The sequence below is a fragment of the Piliocolobus tephrosceles genome, chromosome 11 (genome assembly GCF_002776525.5).
Source record: "Piliocolobus tephrosceles isolate RC106 chromosome 11, ASM277652v3, whole genome shotgun sequence".
NCBI classification, from domain to species: domain Eukaryota; kingdom Metazoa; phylum Chordata; class Mammalia; order Primates; family Cercopithecidae; genus Piliocolobus; species Piliocolobus tephrosceles.
In genome coordinates, this window is record NC_045444.1 from 113,518,416 (window position 1) to 113,544,342 (window position 25,927).

At 39.5% G+C, this 25,927-nt stretch overlaps 1 protein-coding gene across 1 annotated transcript in view; it reads right to left on the reverse strand.

The window, feature by feature from the left end:
- Positions 1–25,927, reverse strand: part of COL4A4 (collagen type IV alpha 4 chain) — a 138,992-nt gene that overhangs the window by 41,374 nt on the left and 71,691 nt on the right. The window contains exons 25-34 of the mRNA XM_023193830.1: positions 16,305–16,373; positions 13,884–13,991; positions 13,161–13,379; positions 11,220–11,381; positions 9,732–9,902; positions 8,357–8,500; positions 5,788–5,895; positions 4,477–4,658; positions 3,560–3,623; positions 916–990 (exon numbers count right to left, since the gene is read on the reverse strand). Of these exons, the coding sequence (XP_023049598.1) occupies positions 916–990; positions 3,560–3,623; positions 4,477–4,658; positions 5,788–5,895; positions 8,357–8,500; positions 9,732–9,902; positions 11,220–11,381; positions 13,161–13,379; positions 13,884–13,991; positions 16,305–16,373 (1,302 nt within the window). The remainder of the gene's footprint in view (positions 1–915; positions 991–3,559; positions 3,624–4,476; positions 4,659–5,787; positions 5,896–8,356; positions 8,501–9,731; positions 9,903–11,219; positions 11,382–13,160; positions 13,380–13,883; positions 13,992–16,304; positions 16,374–25,927) is intronic.

Below are 25,927 nucleotides of genomic sequence, written 5' to 3' on the forward strand. Positions count from 1 at the left end.
CCCTAAGTCAAGGGATATGCATATTTTAAATATTGATGCATTTCTATAGGGTCCAGAAAGGGAGGACCAATTAATGACTCCAACATTTTCTGAAATGTAAACATATATGAGTGCAAACCAATAGAGCATTCTGTCCTAAGGCTGCTTTCTCCTCTAGGGGTCCTGTTCCATTGGCTTGAACTCAAATGGTTCCCCTTTCCCTGTAAAGCATGGAGCTGTGCATAGCACTGGCACCTCCCTTCTGCTGTGGGTCATCTAATGTAGCCAGTTGTGGCCTCAACTGTCACAAGAACTCAATGGTGCATCACAATCCATTCTGAAGGATTCCATGTTAATTGTTGTTGAGAAGCAAAATACTGTTTTAAATGACTTAGATTTCTTGTTGGTGACGAGGCTTATGTTTGCTTGATTTGGTTTGATTTTTAGTAAATTAAAAGATTCAATGATAGCTCAACAATGGTGCACCTCACGTACACTGGCATGTGCTTTTCTCAGCAGAAAGAAAGAGCTGGAATGACAACCTGCAGCTGTAGTCACTGTGAGTGGTTATTGCGAATGCATCATTTAAAATGATAGAGGGTGCAAAATGGTCCAGATTTTAATTGTTTGCAGTATTCATTTTTGAGTTTGCCAAAATATGGGCACACCTGGGGAGTTTACTGTTGTGTCAGCATCATCGGTCACATGAGCCATGATGGAAAAATGATTGCAAATCCTTAGTGTATAACCCTGGTGTTCTTCTAGGCCAGGAATGCTATGGAAGTGTTTATATATAATCCATTTTATCTCTACCTTAATGCACAAAGGGGGAAGAAAATATTGATACGTTCATTGCCAGCTAGAAGTAACTGTTCTGCTTTTCAAACTAAACTATTTTTTTGTTGTTGTTTTAGTAAGAAAAATATGCAGCTATACCTGGACATCCAGAGCTACCTCGCTCACCCTTTGGACCAGGTGGACCAAAGTGACTGGCAGGGTCACCTTTGTTTCCTGAAAGGGATAAAATGCATGTTACATTATTTTAGACAATTTAATTTGGTCTCATACAGGTGACAATAACATTTATGGTATTTGTCTATATAGCTTATCTTCAGATATTTTAGGAGAGTATTTTTAAATATTTCTTTTCTAAACAAGAATAGAAATATGAAATGTAAGATGCATTTTACATACCACACACACACATACACACACACAGTTTTAGAGTTCATCACAATCATAAGGATCTCCAGGTCTTGATAAGTTTGAGTTTTTAAGTCCTGAAAAAATTTTCAAATTTAAGTTTCTATTTAAGAAATGATTTGGCATTGAGTGACTATATCCTTATGTTTTTGAAACAAAAAGCAAAAATTGTTACTGTTTTGGCTGCTGCAATCATATTTCAAGCTCTTTTATAAGGCAGCTCAACTCAGTGTCCTAGGAAAAGAAAATCACAAAGGCATACTGCATTGATGACAACAGATGGCACATTCAAAAGTCACTGTAGGCCATGACTCCCACAGTCCCACAAAGCTACTAGACACTCCATAATGCTTCCAGACACAAGGACCTACATTATGGTTGGGAGCCAGTTTGAAGGGGAGGACTCAAAATGGAGTGGGAGGAAAGACAAGAAAATAGATGGGGTTTCAAGAGAATTAGAGAGGTAAGTTAGGTGTATCTTACAGTAGTTGCCCATTTACATCCCTTTCTAAAGGGGTCCCACCAGCACCTTGTGGAAGCCTTTCTGCTATCTGACTCTACTCATAATCGTGGCCAATTGCTTAAGGGGTGGAATTCTGGCCAATTCCAGGTCAAACAAGTCTTTCCTTGAGAAGATGGAATAAGAAAGTGAGAATTTGAAGTCCTTGGCTATTGGGCCAGAAACCAAGAGCGTTATCATGAGTTGTCCTGATATAGAACATATTAGAGTGCAACCCAACATATCCAGAAATATCCAGAAAAGATACCGTGTAGAGAGAGATGAAGCCAGTTGGTAGACAGTTAAGTAAAAAAATATACCATGGGAAAAAGTGAGAAACCATGGATTGCTTAAGGGCTAGGGTCCCTTTAGCCTTGGCTAAAGGCTATCTGTGGGATCCATAAGACATATTTGACTCCAGGTATCTTGAGTGCATTTCAATTCCTTGTAAGCATGGCCCAATACAAGTATGAAGGAAGTGAGAAGAGGTAGGTTTTTACTGTGAAAGAAAGGTAAAGAGACTATAATAAATGTATAGGTAAGTGGGAAAGGAGTGACTTCTGAACCCTGAAGTTATAAAATATCAAAATCAAATATAAAATTTTTTCTATTTGTAACCATTTCCCAAGAAGGGATCTAGATTATATTCTTTCTGAAGAAATAAGCTCACAGAGGTCATGTTTCTTACAGCATTTAGCATATTATTTATAGAGTGTCTCTCAAAGTAGTAAGACAGAGGATTGTAGGTGGTTCATTAACTAGTATTTTATATTTTAAATTTATTTTAACTCATATCAAAATAAAGGATAATTGCATGTTAACTTGTGAATTTACAGCTAGTTAGGCTAAGGCTAAGGTTAAAAAGGTGAATCATTTGAAAGTAGATTTAAAGAAAAATATCAACCCAATGGTATACCAAGATAGTAAAACTATTAAAGGTTTTATGCAAACATTGCAATAAAGATATCCTGCTCTTTGTTTGTTTACTTGTTTGTCTGAATAAAGGGTTAATGAAGCCTCTCTTTCACTAGAATGTTAGGTGTGTTACAATGCAACATTGTTTTTGACACAAGGTAAACTAAGGCCCGTGGGGCCAAATGTAGCCTGCAGCCAATTTTGCAAATAAAATTCTGTTGGAAAACAGCCACACTCCTTTGTTTACATATAGTCTATGGCTGCTTTCACACTATAACAACACAGCTGAATAGTTGTGACTGAGACCATATAGCCCAACAAGCTGAAAATCATTATTATCTGGCCCTTTAGGAAAAAATATTTTGCTGACCTTGACTTATAGTGAAAAAACAAACAAACAAACAAACAAAGAACAAAACAAAAAAAACCCAATTGTAAATTACATCTATCTTGGAACTTCTCAAGTGAACTCTTAGCACCTGCTGGGAAGTCATGGCTTTAGCCTCTATGTCCTAACTGGGACTCTAAAAGCTGTACTTATGGAGTCCTTAGAAAATACTGACTCCTGTGGGACATAGGGTTTCTAAGCCAAGGTGGGCACTGCCCACTGATGTGGATCTGTTATCCCTGTGGGCACTGCCCACTGATGTGGATCTGTTATCCTTGCAACTGAGCTGTTACTTGAGGGGCTGCAGTCACTCCATGGACTGCTGCTGGGACTCTCACGGAGGAGGAAGACATGAAGAGCCTGCAGGCATGCTGTTTTCTATCTGATACCCTTGGATCTGAGTGACAACTGTAGAACATTTGGATCTTGAGTGTTTGACTGTCTAAGAAGAGCCCCTTGGGTGCTGCAGTTTCTTTGATACACTTTGCTTATCAGGTAAAAGGCACTTGTTTATAATGATAGAAACACTCGGGACTATGCATTTGACAGGTGGCTTCTGTATCTCCAAACCATACCTTTAGGTCCTCTTGCTCCATCGATTCCTGAAAATCCAGGGGGACCTGGAGAACCTGGCTCACCCTGACAGTTTAATGAAACAAAAGGCCTTAATCAGATTTCAAATACAAATGGCACATGCACAACACAATCCAGTTGTAATTTTCTGTAACTAATTTGGTTTTTGTAATTTGCAGTGGTAATGAAAGTTGAAATGCATCGCAAGTCTCCCACTACATGTATCTAGTTTTTCAAAGTTGATATAGCTCCTCCAGAATTAGAGTTCTCAATAGCAACTGGTAGCACCCCATTCTCTACACTTGGTTGTGACACAGTTATTGTGTTACTAATTTGAATTTTAAATTACAAATAAACAAGTTGATACTAAATAAAATAGTATTATAAGTCATAGCATATGAAAGACTTTAAAAATCCATTTCATTCCAAAAGATGGATAGTGAGTTATGTATTTTCCAGAAGTATAATGTTGGCTACTACACATATTGTACCTCCTGGATTCTCAAAGGGTATTTCACTCATGGTTGTGAAGACTAAATATATTTAAAGCAAAATCTGCGATATCTGAAACTGGAAGACTTTAAAGAGAGGATTTGGGTGATTTTTCAGGACGACTTTCATTCCAGTAAACCAGTGGTCATGAGGCAAGTCTTCATGGGTGGTTTAAACCAGGCTGGGGGATAGCGATTACATGCCTTGGTCCTCTATTTTAGGGGAAACAGGCAGGTGCACTGGTCAGAAATGTCAGTTTCATCGTGGCCTTCTAGAAGGCTCTGTTTTCTCCTTGGGCTACACCTTACATTCTAAAAGCCAGTGAAAGGGCAATGGTATATATGCTGGCAAATTATAGCCCCTTACAGACATCCTAAGAGCAGAAAGGTTTTATTATCTCTCCCCCCACAAGGCACTAGCCCCTTACCTGGTCACCTGGAAGTCCTGGAAAACCAATGAACCCTCTTAGACCAGTTGAGCCTGGAGGGCCTGGGTGTCCAGGAGGCCCTGGCTGACCTTTCTCACCAGGTTCCCCTCTGTGAAATCCAGGTGGTCCGTATCTTCCCGGCTCTCCTCTTCTCCCTTGCATCCCGGGAGTTCCTTTATCACCTGATGAAGTTGGAAGTGTTACAAGTCTCTGCTGAAATTTTGAGCTAGGTAATAGTTAGGCTGAGGGACTTCATCCTACTTTTAGGAGATAAAGCCAAAGGTATTGAGGATTCTGATTCCCGCCCCAAGCCGCTTCCTGATCATTTCTGGTTTCAGTGACTTCACTGATGAAAGAAGCTGCCTGAGAACATCTAAGGACTATCGGAGGTGGGAGGGAGCACACAGGATTATTTGCTCATTTTACAAATGAAGAAGCTCTTACCCAGAAAAGTTAAAATATTTGCCCTCTAACAACTAGCTGAGAGATGAGCACCTCATGCAGATTAAGTCTGACCTTGGAGGAGCACACAAATGGGGTTGTCAAAAATCCTCGCTCTGCAATGTTTCTGTGGACCGTTAGCATGGGCATTGGGGCGTCTGTTAGAAAGGCAGGATCTCTGGCTGCTCCAGAGCTGCTGAATCAGAATCTGCATTTTAACAAGCTCTCCAGGTGATTAATGTGCACTGAAGTTTGAGAGGCACTGGTCATAATGACTTGAACAGTTATTATGCTATTCACTTTAAAATCAATTACCAAACCTGAAACCAGTAGTTTTTGTATAGCTCAGGTTGATCCTAGTTTAGAATATCCAAATCTAGGAATACACAGGAACTTCGGCTAAGTTTTAGCATGGAGAAGCAGAAAATGTAGCACTAGGTTTATTTGTGTTTATTTGTATCTAAAAAATGGCCTTTTCTCGTGGTGGCTCACGCCTGTAATCCAGCACTTTGGGAGGCCAAGGCGGGTGGATCACCTGAGGTCAGGAGTTTGAGACTAGCCTGGCCAACATGGTAAAACCCACGTCTCTACTAAAAATACAGAAATCAGCTGGGCGTGGTAGTGCGTGCCTGTAGTCCCAGCTCCTTGGGAGGCTGAGGCAGGAGAATCGCTTGAACCCAGGAGGCAGAGGTTGCAATGAGCTGAGTTGGTGCCACTGCACTCCAGCCTGGGCGACAAAAGCAAAACTCCATCTCAAAAAAAAAAAAAAAAAGTCCTTTTCTAATCTCTGTTATTGGGGAAAGTTGCCTACACATGTGATCTGTAAGGATGTCAACTTATTTGATATGGTTAAAAACTCTAAGTGTTTACCTCTTTCTCCTGGGAATCCATCATCTCCAGGAGGTCCAGGTTCCCCGGGTTTTCCCTTTTTGGAAATGATAGCCATTTCTCCTTCATCTCCGGGAGGTCCTATGGCTCCTATAGATATTAATTATGCAAGAACAAAACAAACAGGAACATCGCACACATAATTCATCTGTTACCACATTTCACTCCCAAATCACAAATTCCCACTTAACCTACGAAGCTGTATTTATGTAGATCACAAAATATCACCATCGTTGGCTGATTTCCTAAAGGAAGGTCAGTCATCTTTTACATTCCTGACCCCACTTGTCCAGTCACAGAGTCTGGTGTACCGGGAGTGCTCGCTCAATGTTTGCCAAAGTCAGCCAAACTGGTCTGGGTCTTCACTGAGGTTAAGACAGATTTGAAAAGTTCCAGTCGACAAAAAAATGTCGCTTTGTGCTATAAAGTTTGAATTTGCCCATCTCATATTTCCAGTTCCATGTCTCCTCCTAGCCATCCTCTCTTACTTGCCTTGTATTGAAAGAACAGACATTTATCTTAATGTGGCACTCCTCACAGTGACTTCTGAAACATAGGAAGGACATAGTGTACCTCTGCCTGATTTTGTAAACACTGCCCAGCTGTAGCAGTGTGCAGGCGTGGGCTCCTACCAGCTTGACAAGTGCCAATTACCACAATTCAAGAACCCTGCAAGCCAGCTGTTAAACCATTGCTAACTTTAAATCAGCCATGGCGGGAGTATTTACAGCGTGGCACTCACCAAACACTATAAACCACAGTGCTTTTTTTTTTAATTTCAAAGAACTAGTTTACTAGCCCATCTCTGGCATTAGTCCAAATTTTAATTTTCAGTGGGATAATTGTATAGTAGCATAATAGCACAGCAAGCATCACTTATCTAAGCTAGCAAAGAGTGACTCTTTGGTTCCTTGATTCTACATAATGTACAAGCTAGTAAAACAAAAAATTGTGGTAGAATCAATCAACTAAGAAGAAAAGGTAATTTTAATTCAATATGAGACTACTTGCCCAAAAGGCCTTAAGGGCAAAAATCCTTGGGTCTGAAAATTGTCAAGCATTTTTTCTCAACACTGGAAAAGAAATATTACCTTCACCCATTAGTGCCCCGGAACTAAGAAGTGGGAGTAAACATTTAACAGGGATGAGGACATAATATTTAAACCATTGGTCTCAAAAACTTATTTTTCATAGTAAAGAAAACTTTTTTTTTTTTTTTTTGGAGACGGAGTCTCGCTCTGTCACCCAGGCTGGAGTGCAGTGGCGCAATCTCGGCTCACTGCAACCTCCATCTCCCAGGTTCACACCATTCTCCTGCCTCAGCCTCCTGAGTAGCTGGGACTACAGGCACCTGCCTGCACGCCTGGCTAATTTTTTGTAGTTTTAGTAGAGACAGGGTTTCACCATGTTAGCCAGGATGGTCTGGATCTCCTAACCTTGTGATCCGCCCGCCTTGGCCTCCCAAAGTGCTGGGATTACAGGCGTGAGCCACCGCACCTGGCCAGAAAACATTTTCAAATGAAACTTGGGGAAACTCTACTCATGGCCCAGATGAAAGTGGACTCATGGTAGTTCAGAGGTTGGCAAACTGCAGCCCATGGGCCAAATCCCTCCTGCTGCCAGTTTCTGTCAGCACATGAGATGCGAATGGTTTTTACACTGTGAAATGGTTGAGGGGTAAAACTCAAAAGCAAGATAATATTTCATTGTGTGAAAATTATATGAAATTCAAACTTTAGTATCCATAAATACCATCTTATTGAAAATTTTATTTTATGTTTGTTTCTGTGTTGTCTATGTCTGCTTTCATGCTACAAAAGCAGACTTGAGTCACTGTGACAGAGACCAGAAGGCCTGCAAAGCCTGAAAGTGTTATTATCGTGCTTTTTACAGGAAGAGCTTACCAGCCTCTGTTCTAACTGAAACAGAGGTTGGAGAACAAGAGGCTCCCTTCCCAAAAGGTGAGAAAGTTCTCTGAAACCTAGAAGCTATAAATCAGTGCATTAAGAACTACTTGTTAGGCCGGGGACGGTGGCTCACGCCTGTAATCCCAAAGCTTTGGGAGGCCGGGGCGGGCAGATCACAAAGTCAGGAGATCGAGACCATCCTGGCTAACACGGTGAAACCCTGTCTCTACTAAAACTACAAAAAATTAGCCAGGCGTAGTGGCAGGCGCCTGTAGTCCCAGCTACTCAGGAGGCTGAGGCAGGAGAATGGTGTGAACCTGGGAGGTGGAGCTTGCAGTGAGCCGAGATTGCACCACTGCTCTCCACCCTGCGTGACAGAGCGAGACTCCATCTCAAAAAAAAAAAGAACCACTTGTTAATTATTTTTCAATTAATAGAGCAATTCATTTGCCATATATATGTAATAAGATTAAAAGGTAAAGAAAATGAATTTTGTTTAAAAATCTAAAACAAACACCATACGACTAAAAGGAAGAGGAATCCAAGCTTCAGAAAGGTCCTGTTTTATATTTCAGAGATCACATTTCTAGGTTTGGGTCAAATACCAGAAATAAACACATGTTGCGTGGCTGTATTTTATTTACCTTTGGTCCCTCTCACTCCCCGGTCTCCGGGAAAGCCAGATGTGCCCTTCTCTCCGGGTTCTCCCTTTGTGCCAGGACATCCCTCTGCACCAGGCTTTCCTCTTTCTCCGGGAAAACCTGGGAAACCAGGCAGCCCCCGAGGGCCTGGTGAAACGAGAGTATAAAGTTTTAGGAAAATATTTTATTATTTATTTATTTTTTCAGCGGGGGGAGGTGGACAGAGTCTCACTCCGTCACCCAGGCTGAAGTGCAGTGGCACCATCTCGGCTCGTTGCCACCTCTGCCTCCCAAGTTCAAGTGATTCTCCTCCCTCGGCCTCCCGAGTAGCTGGAATTACAGGCGTGAGCCACCGCACTCGACTAATTTTCGTATTTTCAGTGCAGACGGAGTTTCACCATGTTGGCCAGGCTGGTCTCAAACTCCTAGCCTCAAGTGATCCACCCGCCTCAGCCTCCCAAAGTGCTGCGATTATAGGTGTGAGCCACTGTGCCCGGCCCTAGGAAAACATTTTAAAGACTAGTATGATTCTTATACATTGTGTTCCTGTAGTTCATCTACAGATGCAAACTCCTGCCTAACGCTGAGTTTGTATTCAAAGTAAACAACAATTGTCAACCTCACTGCGCCTAATAGCTGGGCTCGGTTGGGCACGGTGGCTCAGACCTGTAATCCTAGCACTATGGAGACCAAGACAGGAGGATCCCTGAGGCCAGGATTTCAAGATCAGCCTGGGTAAAACAGGGAGATCCTCGCTCCTAAAAAAAAATAAAAATAAAAAATTAGCCAGGTGTAGTGGCACACGCCTGTAGTACTAGACTCACAGGAGGCTGAGGTGGGAGGATCACTTAAGCCCAGGAGTTCGAGGCTGCAGTGAGCTATGATCCTGCCACTGCCCTCTAGCCTGGGCTACAGAGCGAGCCTCTGTCTCAAAAAAAAAAAAAAAAAAAAAAAAAGAAAGAAAAGAAAAAAATCCATGCTCTGCTGCCCTGTCCACAGTTTCCTACCTACAGACCTAAAATGTGGGCCCTGATGTGTCTGAGTCCTAATCCCCCAATTGGGGGTAGGGATGAGAGTGGGGACCCCATCCAAAATGAAAATGCGCCTTCCCCGACCCTAGGACTTGACCATGCTACCCAGTCCTCATGAATTCTGTGGCCCTAACACCTTCAAACCCCTTTTCCCATTGACCAGCACAGAAACATTCTGCCCCTGGAAATAACAATACAGAGGACAAGAGCAAGGGAGGCATCGTTAAGGGAAGAACAAAGCCAGACTAACAGTTAACTCTTTTCATGTGGTCATCTGTCCGGTCTTCACTTGGCAGTGGATTTCACGTTTCTAAGATGGGGGGACATCATGGAGAAGCACTACCTACCTTTTGGACCTGGAGGACCAGGTAGCCCATCATCCCCAAAGGGACCTGGGATTCCTGGGAGGCCCGGGGGACCATGTGCCCCAGGCCGTCCTGGGAGTCCAGGGAGACCTTTCATTCCAGCTGGTCCAGGAGGCCCCACATCTCCTGGCTGTCCTTTCCCACCTGGATCACCTAAGACAAACCACAGTGACCACAGTGTGTGAACACTGACTTCACACACAGCAGGAAAAACATACAGTAGCTTAAACAATGCATTAAACAACAGTAAAACAATATTTGTTGGCTAAAATAATAGTAGCAACTTTCCATCAATCTAAGAATATATTTTTCTAGATGATATAAATAGAAGGGCAGATCACTTGAGTAAATGTTTCCCAGCAGGGATGAATGAAGATTATAAAAGTATTTTTAATGGAAAACAGAAAGAAAAAACAAACATTATATTTGTATTTCCTCTTGGTGGAGGGAAACTAATAGAAGAAAACTTTCCAGGTTTTTCCTGAAGCTCTACAGCTGAGTGAACTTCAGTCAGAAGTCAGAGCTGATGTCTAGCATTGTTGGTGCTAGAAATATGGCTGTAGTGGAAAGTTTTGCCTCAATCTTGTTTTAATTTTTCAAGTGTATATATTACTGCATTTGGATAAAAGCAATGGGATTTAAACAACAGAGTAAATAGTGAAATGAAGATCATATTGAAAATAGCTCGTGCTATGTTCTGAATGTGTTTCTCCAAAATTCCTATGTTGAAAGTTAATCACCAATGTGATAGTATTAAGAGGTTAGGACCTGGGGAGGTGATTAAGTCATTAGGGCAGAGCCCTCATGAATAAGATTGATGACCTTATTAAAGAGGTGCAAAAGAGCTGTTTGCCTCGTCCACTTGTGAGGACACAAGGAAGGCACACCAGATCTGCTGGCAGCTTGATCTTGGACTTCCCAGCCTCCTGAGCCATAAGAAATAAATTTCTGTTGTTTATAAATTGCCTAGCTTAAGATATTTGGTAGAGCAGTGCAAATGGACTAAGACAGCCTCCCTGCACCTTGTATTAGGAGACACTCCGGGGGTCTCTTGTGTTCCTACATCTTGATGGATATGCCAAGAATGCAAGATCCTGATGCTCTTTCCCTGGGAAACTTCTCAAGCTTGTGTTGGCAGCAAGCACCCTTGATCGATGATATAGCACTTTCCTCAATAGGAAAAGCAGGCTTTCTCACAGGCTGCTATAAAGCAGTGGTTCCTTGGCTCAGGGCTCCTCTCATATAAAGGAATCCACTGTGTGAGTGGTCTACTAGCCCATTATGTTTCCCCATGAGACTTGGGTGACACAGGGAAATGATGCAAACCAACATGAAACTCATGAGTAACGAAATCCTTTGTCTCTGACTCAGGACTCTTGCTTCTGGCGGCATCCATAAAAAAGAAACAGGGGAGCTTATTTAGTTGTAAGTAGGGTAAGCCCCAGACCCTTCACAGTTCTTGACACTTACCTGGGCTACCTGGATACCCAGGGAGTCCCGGTTGCCCTGGTATTCCTGGAGCACCTCTTTCACAGGAATGGCCAGGTGGACCTGGGACACCTGGAAACCCAGCATGGCCCTCTCTGCCTTTGGGACCTTTGAGACCTGGGAATCCAGGAATGCCAGCTGGCCCTGAAATGATACAATGCAGCCATGACATTGGTGACATAAAACTATACAGATGGCCCATGATGAATTGTTCAGGCATATCAGTACTGGAGGTGAACATTTTCATCCTGAATCAGTGCTCAAATGGGTTAAGTCTTTAAATGGATTTCTTATCATAGATGTAATAAGTTCCTTATGAATAGAGAATGCATTGCTAAGTGAGTTACTTGATAAGGTTATGTGAACTGCAAAGTTGCCAATGCAAATAAGAAACCATTTGGTTCTTCCTAATTTTAATTAACCTCTAACTTTGCATCAAGTTTTACACCAAATCTCTACAATATTTACAAACCCAGTTTGCACTGTATGAATTTGCATTTTATGAGAGATTTCATCACCTGCACTCTCAAATTTCTACTTACTGGAAAGACAGTGTCATACTCTTCAGGAAAGAACATCCCCCATAATTCCACACCCTAACCCAAAAATCTACTTTGTTTTCCTATGTTTTCTTTGCATTTTGGTTCACATGTTTACATTTAAAAATAGTAATCACAGTGCAAACTCAGTTGTTGGAGCACTTCAGATTGCATATTAATCTGTAAATGTTTTCCATTTTGTTGCAGTCTTTACAAATATGATTTGAATTGCTAATGACTGGATGATATTTCTTTGAGAGAGAGAGTGCGTGTATGTGTGTGTCTGTCTTTGCTCTTCCCAATTATTCCTCTGCTGTGGATAATACTACAAGAGCATTTTCATATCTATAACTTTCTTCCATTGAACACTTCCCTTAGATACATTTTCACAAGTGAGACAGTCGGATTACTGGGTCATTATTTTTACTGACTTACATCATGTTCCACCTGTTACTTTCCAATTAATTGTTTCTTTGAATATGAATAATTTTATTTACAAACTTCCATACAAGCTCCTTGAGGGTGTTAATTCTCCTCCTCCCCTCCACATGTCCTGTGCTCATGTACTCTAGTGCATGCCTAACAAACATTGGCCCACCCACGTTTAGAAAAGAACCAGAATGTTGTTTGTAAGCATCTGGTCTGTGGTCCACATCTTGGTCACCATCACCCAACAGGCCCACTGAAGTTCAGATGTGGGGCCCCACCCCACCCCAGAAATAATGAATCAGAATTCCTCAGACTGGGGTCCTGAAGACAATAATTTTCATGAGCTGCCCCACCCCTACTTGGTTATTTTTAAGTACATTAAAGTCTGAAAAACTCCACTGGGGACCCTGAAGGATCCTTACAGATTTTAGAAAAGGATGTGAATCAGCGTCCGGGCCATCTTCCTCTTTTGCGCTTGATGCCCTGCCTGCCACCCCAGATGGAATGAAAGTCCCTCTACCCTGTCTCCTATCTGAAGACAGCTTGTCCTCTAGGCTCAGCTCATGCCCAGCTCTCCCAGAGTGTTCCCAGATGCCAGCTTACAGCTCCAGCCTCTAAGCTACTCTTCCTCTTACAATCAGGCCTGCCTACCTTCCACCTGGCAACAGCCCCAGACAGGTTACACAGTCCCTGCTCTTGGCCTTTGCAGCACCAACATACTAGCTGCGGAACCAAATTGAGTTGAATGAACAACAGTGAGCTGCCCTGCATTTGAAAACAACCAATCAAATGCAAGAACAAGGCTGGAGATACAGGTTATTTGAAATGTAACCAGCACCCCATAGGAGGGAAAACACTTGGGTAAACTGTTTATATTCTACATGGTTAAAGCAAAATAATCTAAACATTCTTTGAGCCCGCTCTATGCACCGAAAGGACAGCAAAGCCCTCATACCTTCAGCCCCTGGATATCCCGGATCACCTCTGGGTCCTTTTATCCCTGGCACTCCTGAAAGCCCCCTCCTTCCTGGGGGTCCCAGGTGACCAAATGCAGGGTCTCCCGGGATTCCTTTCTGACCATTCGCTCCTGGTGACCCAGGAGGGCCTGGGGGCCCAACCGGGGAGGACCCCTTTTCACCTCCAAAACCCGGATCTCCTATGTCACCACGGAAACCTATTTAACAACGACAACAAAATTAATGATAACACGTGCAAGTATAGAACAAATACATATAAGACTACTTTGATAAAAATATGTTTCTTAAAAACACAGGGGTATTTACTAAAATTAAGAGCAGTTTAACAGGTAATGTTGTTTTGCCACCTTTTGTAGAGAGATAAACTGCAACTTTGTGTTTCCTATAAGCCAGTAATGTTTCCCTAATTGCTTTCCTTCTCTGGCAAACATTCTGGCTGGACTGAGTAGCTTCAACAACATAATAGACAAATAATAGCCCATAACTTATGCTTCAAGGTGGAAGGAGGCGTGGCAACTTATAAAAGTATAATCTGAAGTTATCACAATATAGCTAAGAGTCTATCAAGAAACATTTCCCTGTTATCTAGGGATCCCTGGACCATTTCCTCAGTGAAATCATCCATCGGTAGAAATGTTAAAAAGTTCCTGACAGATACTCCCAAAGTAGAAAAAAAAACAAACATAAAACACTTCACTGACCAGGGGGACCTGGTATTTCCGATGTTCCTGGTGTGCCAGGTCTGCCTTTATGCCCATCTGAACCGCTCAGCCCAGGAGCACCTTGGGGACCTGGAAATCCCTTTGGACCTAAACAATTACAACAACAAAACACAGACTCAATAAAACAAAATCTAATGTGAACAAAATGAGATGATTTTTTTAAGTCTATATTAAGTCCTTTTAGAATATTTCTACTTTATGGAAGTAAGGATGTTGCCTATCCTGATTTACAAAATTATGTTGTAAGTCATATGATCCAATGAATGTTTTCTAGGAGGGATTTTCTTAAGGTGCTTTCTCAGAAGCCATCCTGTGAAGGATTCTTCCTGAAAGCCTTTGGAACTTGCGCCACCATTCAGATGACTTTTTTTGGTATCTTCCTACGCTAGGTCTGAAACACAACTATGCAACCGTCATCTGCCCTTGTAGGGGTAAAGAGGTGGTGGCTAGTGTCTATCTTGACAAGAAAGGATCAGATTAAAGACCAAAATCTATTTCCCTGCATCTTACTGAATTTGCCCTTAAATAAAGTATAGGCAAAAAGCACTTGCAAAAAGTAATAGAGAATCTTTTTTTTTTTTTTTTTTTGAGACACAGTCTCACTCTGTCACCCAGGCTGGAGTGCAGTGGCACGATCTTACCTCACTGCAAGCTCCATCTCGCGGGTTCATGCAATTCTCCTGCCTCAGTCTCCCAAGTAGCTGGGACTACAGGCAGCCGCCACCATGCCCGGCTAATTTTTTATATTTTTAGTAGTGACAGGGTTTCACCGTGTTAGCCAGGATGGTCTCCATCTCCTGACCTCATGATCCACCCGCCTCGGCCTCCCAAAGTGCTGGGTTTACAGGCATGAGCCACTGTGCCCGGCCTAGAGAATTTATTTTAAACCTTCTGTGATTTTCTACAAGGAGTTATCTCAGCTAAAATAACTTATTAATCATAAACTTCAATGGAGGCACAACTGTCAAATTAAAATTTGAGTAATCACTTCTCTCGAAGTTAAAAGCTGCTGAAAGTAATCAAACTTTTTTTTAATCCACTCATGTCCAGTAAAAGTAAAAATGAATGTTCACTCCGTCAACCTGCAATTCTCAACTCCGCTGATATGGAATTATATTTCCACACACTCTTGCCATTGCCTTGTGGTGGGCGGAGTGTAATTACCTGCCCTTTTTCCCAGGGCTTCGTCATGTGACTTGTTTTGGGCAATAGCAAATGAATGACCATGATCCAATCAGAGGGGTGGAGGGAGCCCGTGAACTGAGCCGGCCCTCTTGCATTTCTGCAATCACATGAGAAAAGCCTGGCCTTGCAATGAGATGCATGTTGCAACCCCAAACCTAACTTGGAGCTCTACTCTAAGCCAACACAGACCATCTTAGATCAGCTAAACCCAACCAACCTGCAGATCCATAAGATAGAAAATAAGTGTTTGTTGTTGTAGCCCACTGAGATTTTGAGATTATTTACACATTATTGTCATGAAATTTGATGGTAGAGAGAGTAACAGTCAGTCATTATTCATACTAGTAATGAATGGGTAGGGAACTCTAAAGAAAGAAGAGTTAGGCAAAATATCTTGATAGATTTTGGACTTAATTCATCTAAACCTAAGTGATTGATTCAAACGAAGCTGGGCATGAATGTGCAAACAAGGACAGAGATATTTGAGCATTTTTTTTCAAATGTTTCGGATCAAATGTTGGTTCTTTTGGAAAGTAAAACAAAGTAAAACTTACAATCAATAAACAAATGATCATTTTTCACTCTTGAGGCACAGGAAAGGAAAGAAGATACAGTTTTAAAACTTTCAGGCCAGGCGTGGTGGCTTACACCTGTAATCCCAGCACTTTGGGAGGCCGAGGTGGGTGGATCACAAGGTCAGGAGTTTGAGACCAGCCTAACCAATATGGTAAAACCCTGTCTCTACTAAAAATACAAAAATTAGCCGGGTGTGGTGGCAGGCACCTGCAGTCCTAGCTACTTGGGAGACTGAGGCAGGAGAATCGCTTGAACCCAGTAGGCAGAGGTTGCAGTGAGTCAAGATCACACCACTGCACTCCAGCCTGGGAGACAGAGTGAGACTCCGTCTCAAAAGAAAAAAAAAAAAAAAAAAACTTTCAAGGGACAGACATTTTAACCGATATGTGAGCAAATCAAGGTAAATTTTGTTGCACAAAGGTTTGAAAAGCCCATCTGGAGTGTTCTCAAACCAACAGACTAGAGACCCAACTACAAATTACTACAAATGCCGTTTTCCCCTATCCACGGTCCCTCAAAACTTTGGAAATAATTTTGGAAATGTCCTAACTAGTCAGAGGATTCACTATTGGTTTATCTGTCTTGCTGGTTCTTTTACTCTGGGAAGTATATAAGACAGTAACTTCTCATTGCTAATACCTGGAGGTCCGTCAAAACCTGGAGGGCCTTGCCTCCCAGGGTAGGTCACGTTGCAAGAAACTGTGTCACCTGGAATGAGAAAAGAAAAGCAACATTCACATAACTGATAGCCCAGTGGAATGTGAGGCTGTCTCAGGGACAACTTGCTCAGGATATGTTTCTGTATAGTACATGTAGAAGTCAAAGTAACAGACTCCCAAGTATCATTGGATCACTTGAGCTGCTTTCATATAGAATTTTTAGATTTTTCCTGAAATCTGAATTTCAACCATCAGAAGAGTTATAAACATAATGAAGAAAAGAAAGATATTGATTCTAAAAAGTATAAGTTGCAGTAATATAGAAAAACAATGTAGATGATAAAAATGTAATGGAGATGAAATACACGGGTAGTAGATAATAATAATAATGTAATGGAGATCTATTACATACATATCTAACACAATACAATGAGAAGTTTTGATAAATCATCAAATAGCAGCAGGTGTCCAATGCTGAGTTCAGAAAATCTGTCTGTTACTATGAACATCGGGGAAATTGTGCACATGAAGAGCCCGGGCTAGATGTGAATAGCTACCATTTATTGAGGGTCAGGTGCTTCAACTATATGGTCTCGTTTTTCCTAATGACTTTCGCAATCTAGTAGCATCATCCCCCATGTTAAAGAAATGTTTGAAGAAAGTTAATAAGCAGTTCAGGGTATGAATGAAAAATTTTCTAGAGAGATAGATATCATCAATAAGACACCAAAGTTTGAGCCTCTCAGTTCCTATCTCCTAAAATGGAATGTTTCTCTAATAGGAATAATATTTCATAATACATTTCTTTATATGCTGTCAGATCAAAGATATATGAAATGAATAAAAATGACATCAGATTTTATTGGGTTTTAGAGCATGAATTTATACCTTATCAAATACCAAGATACTTGTTTGCCTTTCTATATTATCAAAACAAGAACTAAGGATATTACTTTGTTCTAAAATTTCACAATTAGCAATGTAGTTCAAGATATATCTATATATACATATTATAAAAGAAAAAAACTTAAACCTTTTTGCCACCTTCTTAAGAGTTTTCAGCTATAATCCTGAAAGTCATTTTATTGTTTGAAATTCACATAATTGTAAAATATATTTAAAATATCTTCTTTTTTCTCACTAGAATGCCAGCAAATGGTTTTTCATGGACAATGACAGTTTAAATGACATACTAGTTTTTAAAAATTAAAATATAGGCCGGGCGCGGTGGCTCAAGCCTGTAATCCCAGCACTTTGGGAGGCCGAGACGGGCGGATCACGAGGTCAGGAGATCGAGACCATCCTGGCTAACACAGTGAAACCCCGTCTCTACTAAAAATACAAAAAAACTAGCCAGGCGAGGTGGCGGGCGCCTGTAGTCCCAGCTACTCTGGAGGCTGAGGCAGGAGAATGGTGTAAACCCGGGAGGTGGAGCTTGCAGTGAGCTGAGATCCGGCCACTGCACTCTAGCCCGGGCGACAGAGCAAGACTCCGTCTAAAAAAAAAAAAAAAAAAAAAAAAAATTAAAATATATGGTATTATCTCAAAAGACTATAAAAAATAATTCTATACTTTGAGTATATGTATATAATATATATACATATATGTAATTTTAATATAGTCAGATTGTGTGAGTTCATACTGAGAAATGAAGGAAAAGCAATTTTGGTATGTCAAATAAATAAAATAACAAAGATATTTTAGTATCTTAAGGATTTACTTTAAATATTGATTGTATTGTAATGCTTTTATTTGTTTAACAAGGTACAAGGTTTGAACAGTGCCTGGATGAAATTTTATTTAGCTGTTATGCCATAGCTATAATAACTTTGCCCAGAAGAGACTCATTTTAGCTTCCATGATTTCATGTGACATTCTGCCACAAAAATATTCACAATTACCTTTCTGGGTGAAAACGTCATAAATAAATTTAAAAAGCAATTCAGGATATGAACAAAAAAATTCTCTAGACAGACAGATATAATCAAGAAAAACCAATCAGAACTTCGACAAATGAAAGACATACTGAGGGAATTACAAAGTGCAGTGGAAAGTTTTAATAGACTAGAACAAGTAGAAGAAAGAATTTCAGAGTTCAAAGACAAGGCTTTTGAATTAACCCAATCAGACAAAAATAAAGAAAAAAAGAAATGAACAAAGTCTCTAAGACATATGGTATTAGTAAAATGCCAAACCTAAGAATAATTAGTGTCCCTGAGGGAGAAGAAAAAAGAACTAATTTGAGGGAGTAATTGAGGAAAACTTCCATGGCCTGGCTACAGATTTAGATATCCAAAGCCAAGAAGCTTAAAGAACTCCTGGGAAATTCTTTGCAAAAAGATCTTCACCGAGCCATGTAGTTATCAGACTATCTAAAGTCAAAATGAAGGCAAGAATTCTAAGAGCAGTGAGACAAATGTATCAAGTAACTTATAGATGAAAACCTATCAGACTTACAGCAGACTTCTCACAGAAACCTTACAAGCCAAAAGGGATTGGCATCCTATCTTCAACCTCCTTAAACAGAACAACTGTCAGCCAAGAATTTCGTATCCCACAAAACTCAATTTCATAAATGAAGGAGAAATAAAGTCATTTTCAGACAACCAAGTGCTAAGGAAATTTGTCATTACCAAACATAACAGTACAAGAAATGCTAAAAGAAATTCTAAACCTTGAAATAAAAGCCTGATATGCACCAAAATAGAACCTCTTGAAAGTTTAGAACTCACAGGGCCTATAACACAATAACAAAATAAAAAGAAAACTATCTGGGTAACAATTAACATGATGAAGAGAACAATACCTCACATCTCAATATTCACGTTGAGAGTAAATGCTCCACTTAAAAGATACAGGATGGCAAAAGGGACGAAAACATCACAATCCAAATATCTGCTGTCTTTAAGAGGCTCACCTGACACAAAAGTATTCATATAAACTCAAAGTAAAGGGGTAGGAAAATGTATTCCATGCAAATAGAAACCAAAAGCCAGCAGGCATAGCTATTCTTCTATCAGAAAAAACACACTTCAAAATAACAACAGTAAAAACAAAAAGACAAAGATGGTCACTATATAATCATAAAACGATCAATTCAACAAGAAGATACTACAATCCTAAATTTATATGCACCAAACACTGGAGCTTTTAGATTCATAAAACAATTACTGCTAGACCTAAGAAATGAGATAGACAGCAAAACAATAATAGTGGGAGATTTCAATACACCACTGACAGCACTAGACAGATCTTCATGACAGAAAGTCAACAGAGAAACAATGGATGTAAGTGATACACTAGAGCAAATTTACTTAACAGACATTTACAGAACATTCTTCCCAAGATCTGCAGAATATACATTCTTCTAAAAAGCATGGAACATTCTCCAAGATAGACCATATGATAGGCCACAAAATAAGTCTCAGTAAATTTTTTAAAATTGAAATCATATCAAGTCTCTTCTCAGACCACAGTGGAATAAAACTAGAAATTAACTCCAAAAGGAACCCTCAAAATTATACAAATACACGGAAATTAAATAATCTGCTCCTGAATGATATCTGGGTTAACAATGAAATCAGGATGGGAATATAAAAATTATTTGAATTGAATGATAATATCTACACAAGTTATCAAAACCTCTGGAATACAGCAAAAGCAGTGCTAAGAGGAAAGTTTATAATGCTAAATGCCTACATCAGAAAGTCTGAAAAAGCACAAATTGACAACCTAAAGTCACATCTCAAGGAACTAGGAAAACAAAAGCATACTAAACTTAAAGCTAGAAGAATAAAAGAAATAACAAAGATTAAAATGAACCAAATGAAATGCAAACCAAAAAAGAAACATGAAATATTAATGAATAAAAAGCTGGTTAAAAAGCTGGTTCCTTGAAAAAATAAACAAAATCAATAAACCATTAGCTAGATTAAACAAGAAGAGAGAAGATCCAAATAAGTTCAATTAGAACTGAAACTGGGGTCATTACAACCAACACCACAGAAATACAAAAGACCATTCAAGACTACCATGGATAACTTTAAGCACACAAACTAGGAAATCTAGAGGAAATGAACAAATTCCTGGAAACATACAATCCTACTAGATTATATCAGGAAGAAATAGAAACCTCGTACAAACCAATAGCAACCAGTGAGACTGAATCAGTGATTTTAAAATTCCCAAACAACAAAAAAAAAAAACCCAGGATCAGATGGATTCACAGCTAAATTCTACCTAGACATTGAAAGAAAAGAATTGGTACAAATCCTACTGAAACTATTCCAAAAGATTGATAAAGAAGGCATCCTCCCAAAATCATTCTATTAAGCTAGTATCATTCTGATACCAAAACAGGAAAAGACATGCACACACACATACACACACAAACTACAAACCAATTTCCTTGATCAATATAGATGCAAAAATCCTTAACAAAATACTAGCTAAATGAATTGAACAGCATATCAAAAAGAGAATTCATCATGATCAAGTGGGTTTCATCCCAGGGATGCAGGAATGGTTTAATATATGCAAGTCAATAAATGTGATTCATCACGTAAACATAATTAAAAACAAAAACCATATGATCAATAGAGACAGAAAAAGCATTCGACAAAATCCAGCATTCCTTTATGACAAAAACTGTCAATGAACTAGGCATAGAAGGGACCTATTTGAGGACCTACCTCAAAATAATAAAAACTATATATGACAAACCCACAGATAACATCATACTGAATGGAAAAAAGTTGAAAGCATTCCCCTTGCGTATGGGAAGAAGACAAGGATGCCCACTTTCACCACTCCTATTCAACATATTCTGGAAGTACTAGGCAGAGCAATTAGGCAAGAGAAATAAATAAACAGCATCAAAATTAGAAAACAGGAAGTCAAACTACCACTGTTTGCTGATAATATGATTGTACACCTACAAAATTCTAAGGACTCTTAAAAAATACTTAGATATGATAAACAAATTCAGTAAAGTCTCAGGTTACATGATCATTATACATAAATCAGTAGCATTGCTATATATCAACAACAATCAAGTTGAGAATCAAATTAAGAACTCAATTCCTCTTACAACAGCTGCAAAAAATAAAATAAAATAACTAAAAATATACTTAACCAAGGAGGTGAAATTTCTCAAAAAGGAGAACTACAGAACACTATTGAAAGAAATCATAGATGACACAAACAAATGGAAATGCATCCAATGTTTATGGACTGGGATAATCGATATTGTGAAAATGACCATACTGCCAAAAGTAATCTACAGATTCAATAGAATTTCCATCAAAATATGAACATCATTTTTCATAGAATTAGAAAAAACCATCCTGAATTTTGTTTTGAACCAAAAAAGAGCCTGACTAGACAAAGCAATCCTAAGCAAAAAGAACAAATCTAGAGACATCACATTACAGAACTTCAAATTACACTATAAGGCTATAGTTACCAAAACAGCATGGTACTGGTGCAAAAGTAGGCACATAGACCAGTGGAACAGCACAGAGAATCCGGAAACAAAGCCAAATACATACAGCTAACTGATCTTCAACAAAGCATACAAAAACAAAAAATTGGGGGATAGACACCCTATTTAATAAATGATGCTGGGAAAACTGGCAAGCTACATGTATCAGCAGAATAAAACTGGATTCCTATCTCTCACCTTATACAAAAATCAACTGAAGATGGTTCAAAGACTTAAATATAAGACCTGAAACTATAAAAATTATGTAAGACAACATTGGAAAAACTCATATAGATATTGGCCTAGGCAAAGAATTCATGATTATGACCCCAAAAGCAAATGCAACAAAAACTAAATAAATAAATGGGACCCAATTAAACTAAAAGGCCTCTGCACAGCAAAAGAAATAAATAAATGGAGCAAACAGAAACCCACAGAATGGGAGAAACTATTTGCAAACTATGCATCCAACAAAGGGCCAGTATCCGGAATCTACAAAGAACTCAAACAAATTACCAAGAAAAAAACAAATAATCCCATTAAAAAGTGGGAAAGGGACATGAATAGACATTCCTCAAAGGAAGATATACAAATGGGCAACAAACATATGAAAAAATGCCCAACATCACTACTCATTAGGGAAATGCCAATTAAAACTGCAATGAGATATAACTTACTCCTGCAAAAAAATGGCCATTATTTAAAGGCAAGAAACAATAGATATTGGCATGGATGTGGAGAAACGGGAACACTTAATCAATGCTGGTGGAAATGTAAATTAGTACAACCTCTGTAAAAAACAAGTGTGGAGATTCCCTAAAGACATAAAAGTAGATCCAATATGCAACCCAGCAATCCCACTACTGGGTATCTACCCAAAGGAAGAGAAGTCATTATATGCAAAAGACACTTGCACATGTATATTTATAGCAGCACAATTCACAATTGCAAAGATGTGGCACCAATCTAAGTGCCTATTGACTAATGAGTGGATAAAGAAAATGTGTTTTACAAAAAACGTGGAATACTACCCAGCCATTAAAAGGAACAAAACAATGACTTTTGCAGCAACTTACATGGAGCTGGAGGCCATAATTCTAAGTGAAGTAACACAGGAGTGGAAAACAAAAACTGCAAGTTCTCACTTACGAGTGGGAGGTAAGCGATGAGTATGCAAAGGCATAAGAGTGATATAATGGACTTCAGAGATTCAGAAAAGGGAGGATGTCCCAAGACTAACCAGAAAGAATTCAAATCCCTGAATAGACCAATAATAAGCTCTGAAATTGAAGCAGTAATTAATAGCTACCAACCAAAAAAAGCCCACGACCAGATGGATTCACAGCCGAAGTTTACCAGAGGTACAAAGAGGAGCTGGTACCATTTCTTATTTATGTATTCCAAACAATAGAAAAATAAGAACTCCTCCCTAACTCATTTTATGAGGTCAGCATCATCCTGATACCAAAACCCGGCAGAGACACAACAACAAAAAAATTTTCAGGCTAATATCCCTGATAAACATCTATGCAAAAACCCTCAATAAAATGCTGGCAAACGGAATCCAGCAGCACATCAAAAAGCATATCTACCACAATCAAGTCTGGGATGCAAGGCTGGTTCAACATATGAAAATCAATAAACGTAATTCATCACATAAACAGAAACAATGACAAAAACCACATGATTGTTTTAACAGAGGCAGAAAAGGCCTTCAATAAAATTCAACATCCCTTCATGCAAAAAACTCTCAATAAACTAGGTATTGATGGAACATATCTCAAAATAACAAGAGCTATTTATGACAAACCCAAAGGCAATATCATACTGAATTTGCAAAAGCTGGAAGAATTCCCTCTGAAAACCAGCACAAGACAAGGATGCACTCTCTCACCACTCCTATTCAACATAGTATTAGAAGTTCTGGCCAGGACAATTAGGGAACAGAAAGAAATAAAGGGCATTCAAATCAGAACTGAGGAAGTCAAATTGTCTCTGTTTGCAGATGACATAATTGTATATTTAGAAAATCCCATCGTCTCAGCCCAAAAATTCCTTAAGCTGATAAGCAATTTCAGCAAAGTCTCAGGATACAAAATCAATGTGCAAAATTCACAAGCATTCCTATACACCAACAATAGACAAACAGAGAGCCAAATCATGAGTGAACCCTCATTCACAATTGCTACAAAGAGACTAAAATACCTAGGAATCCAACTTACAAGGGATGTGAAGGACCTCTTCAAGGAGAACTACAAACCACTGCTCAAAGAAATAAGAGAGGACACAAACAAATGGAAAAATATTATATGCTCATGGATAGGAAGAATCAATATCATGAAAACGGCCATACTGCACAAAGTAATTTATAGATTCAACACTATTCCTATCAAGCTACCATTGACTTTCTTCACAGAATTAGAAGAAAAAATTACTTTAAATTTCATATGGAATCAAAAAAGAGCCCGTATAGCCAAGACAATCCTAAGCAAAAAGAACAAAGCTGGAGGCATCAAGATACCTGACTTCAAACTATCCTATAAGGCTACAGTAACCAAAACAGCATGGTACTGGTACCAAAGCAGATATACAGATCAATGGAACAGAACAGAGACCTCAGAAATAACACCACACATCTACAACCATCTGCTTTTCGACAAACCTGATAAAAACAAGCAATGGGGAAAGGAGTCCCTATTTAATTAATGGTGCTGGGGAAACTGGCTGGCCATATGCTGAAAGCAGAAACTGGACTCCTTCCTTACATCTTACACAAAAATTAACCCAAGATGGATTAAAGGCTTAAATGTAAACCCCAAAACCATAAAAACCCTAGAAGAAAACCTAGGCAATATCATTCAGGACATAGGCATGGGCAAAGACTTCATGACTAAAACACCAAAAGCAATTGCAACAGAAGCCAAACTGACAAATTGGATCTAATCAAACTAAAAAGCTTCTGCGCAGCAAAAGAAACTATCATCAGAGTGAACAGACAACCTACAGAATGGGAGAAAAATTATTCAATCTACCCATCTGACAAAGGTCTAATATCCAGAATATACAAGGAACTTAAATTTACAAGAAAAAACCAACCCCTTCAAAAAGTGGGTGAAGGATATGAACAGACACTCCTCAAAAGAAGACATTTATGTGGCCAACAAACATGAAAAAAAGCTCATCATCACTGGTCATTGGAGAAATGCAAATGAAAACCACAATGAGATACCATCCTAAGGCAGTTAGAATAGAGATTGTTAAAAAGTCAGGAAACAACAAATGCTGGAGAGGATGTGGAGAAACAGGAATGCTTTTACACTGTTGGTGGGAGTGTAAATTAGTTCAACTATTGTGGAAGACAATGTGGCGATTCCTTAAGGATCTAAAACCAGAAATATCATTTGACCCAGCAATCCCATTACTAGGTATATAACCAAAGGATTATAAATCATTCTACTATAAAGACACATGTAAACCTATGTTTATTGCAACACTATTCACAATAGCAAAGACTCGGAACCAACCCAAATGCCCATCAATGATAGACTGGAAAAAGAAAATATGGCACATATACACCATAGAATACTATGCAGCCATAAAACAGAATGAGAACATTTTCTTTTGCAGGGACATGGATGAAGATGGAAACCATCATTCTCAGCACACTAACACAGGAACAGAAAACCAAACACCACATGTTCTTGCTCATAAGTGGGAGTTGAACAATGAGAACACATGGACACAGGGAGGGGAACATCACATACCGAGACCTGTCACGGGGTCGGGGGTAAGAGGAGGGAGAGCATTAGGACAAATACATTAATGCATGTGGGGCTTAAAACCTAGATGACGGGTTGATAGATGCAGCAAACCACCATGGCACATGTATACCTACGTAACAAACCTGCTCATTCTGCATATGTATCCCAGAATGTAAAGCAAAATTGAAAGAAAGAAAGAAAGAAAGAAAGAAAGAAAGAAAGAAAGAAAGAAAGAAAGAAGGAAGGAAGGAAGGAAGGAAGGAAGGAAGGAAGGAAGGAAGGAAGGAAGGAAGGAAGGAAGGAAGGAAGGAAGGAGAAGAGAAGAGAAGAGAAGAGAAGAGAAGAGAAGAGAAGAGAAGA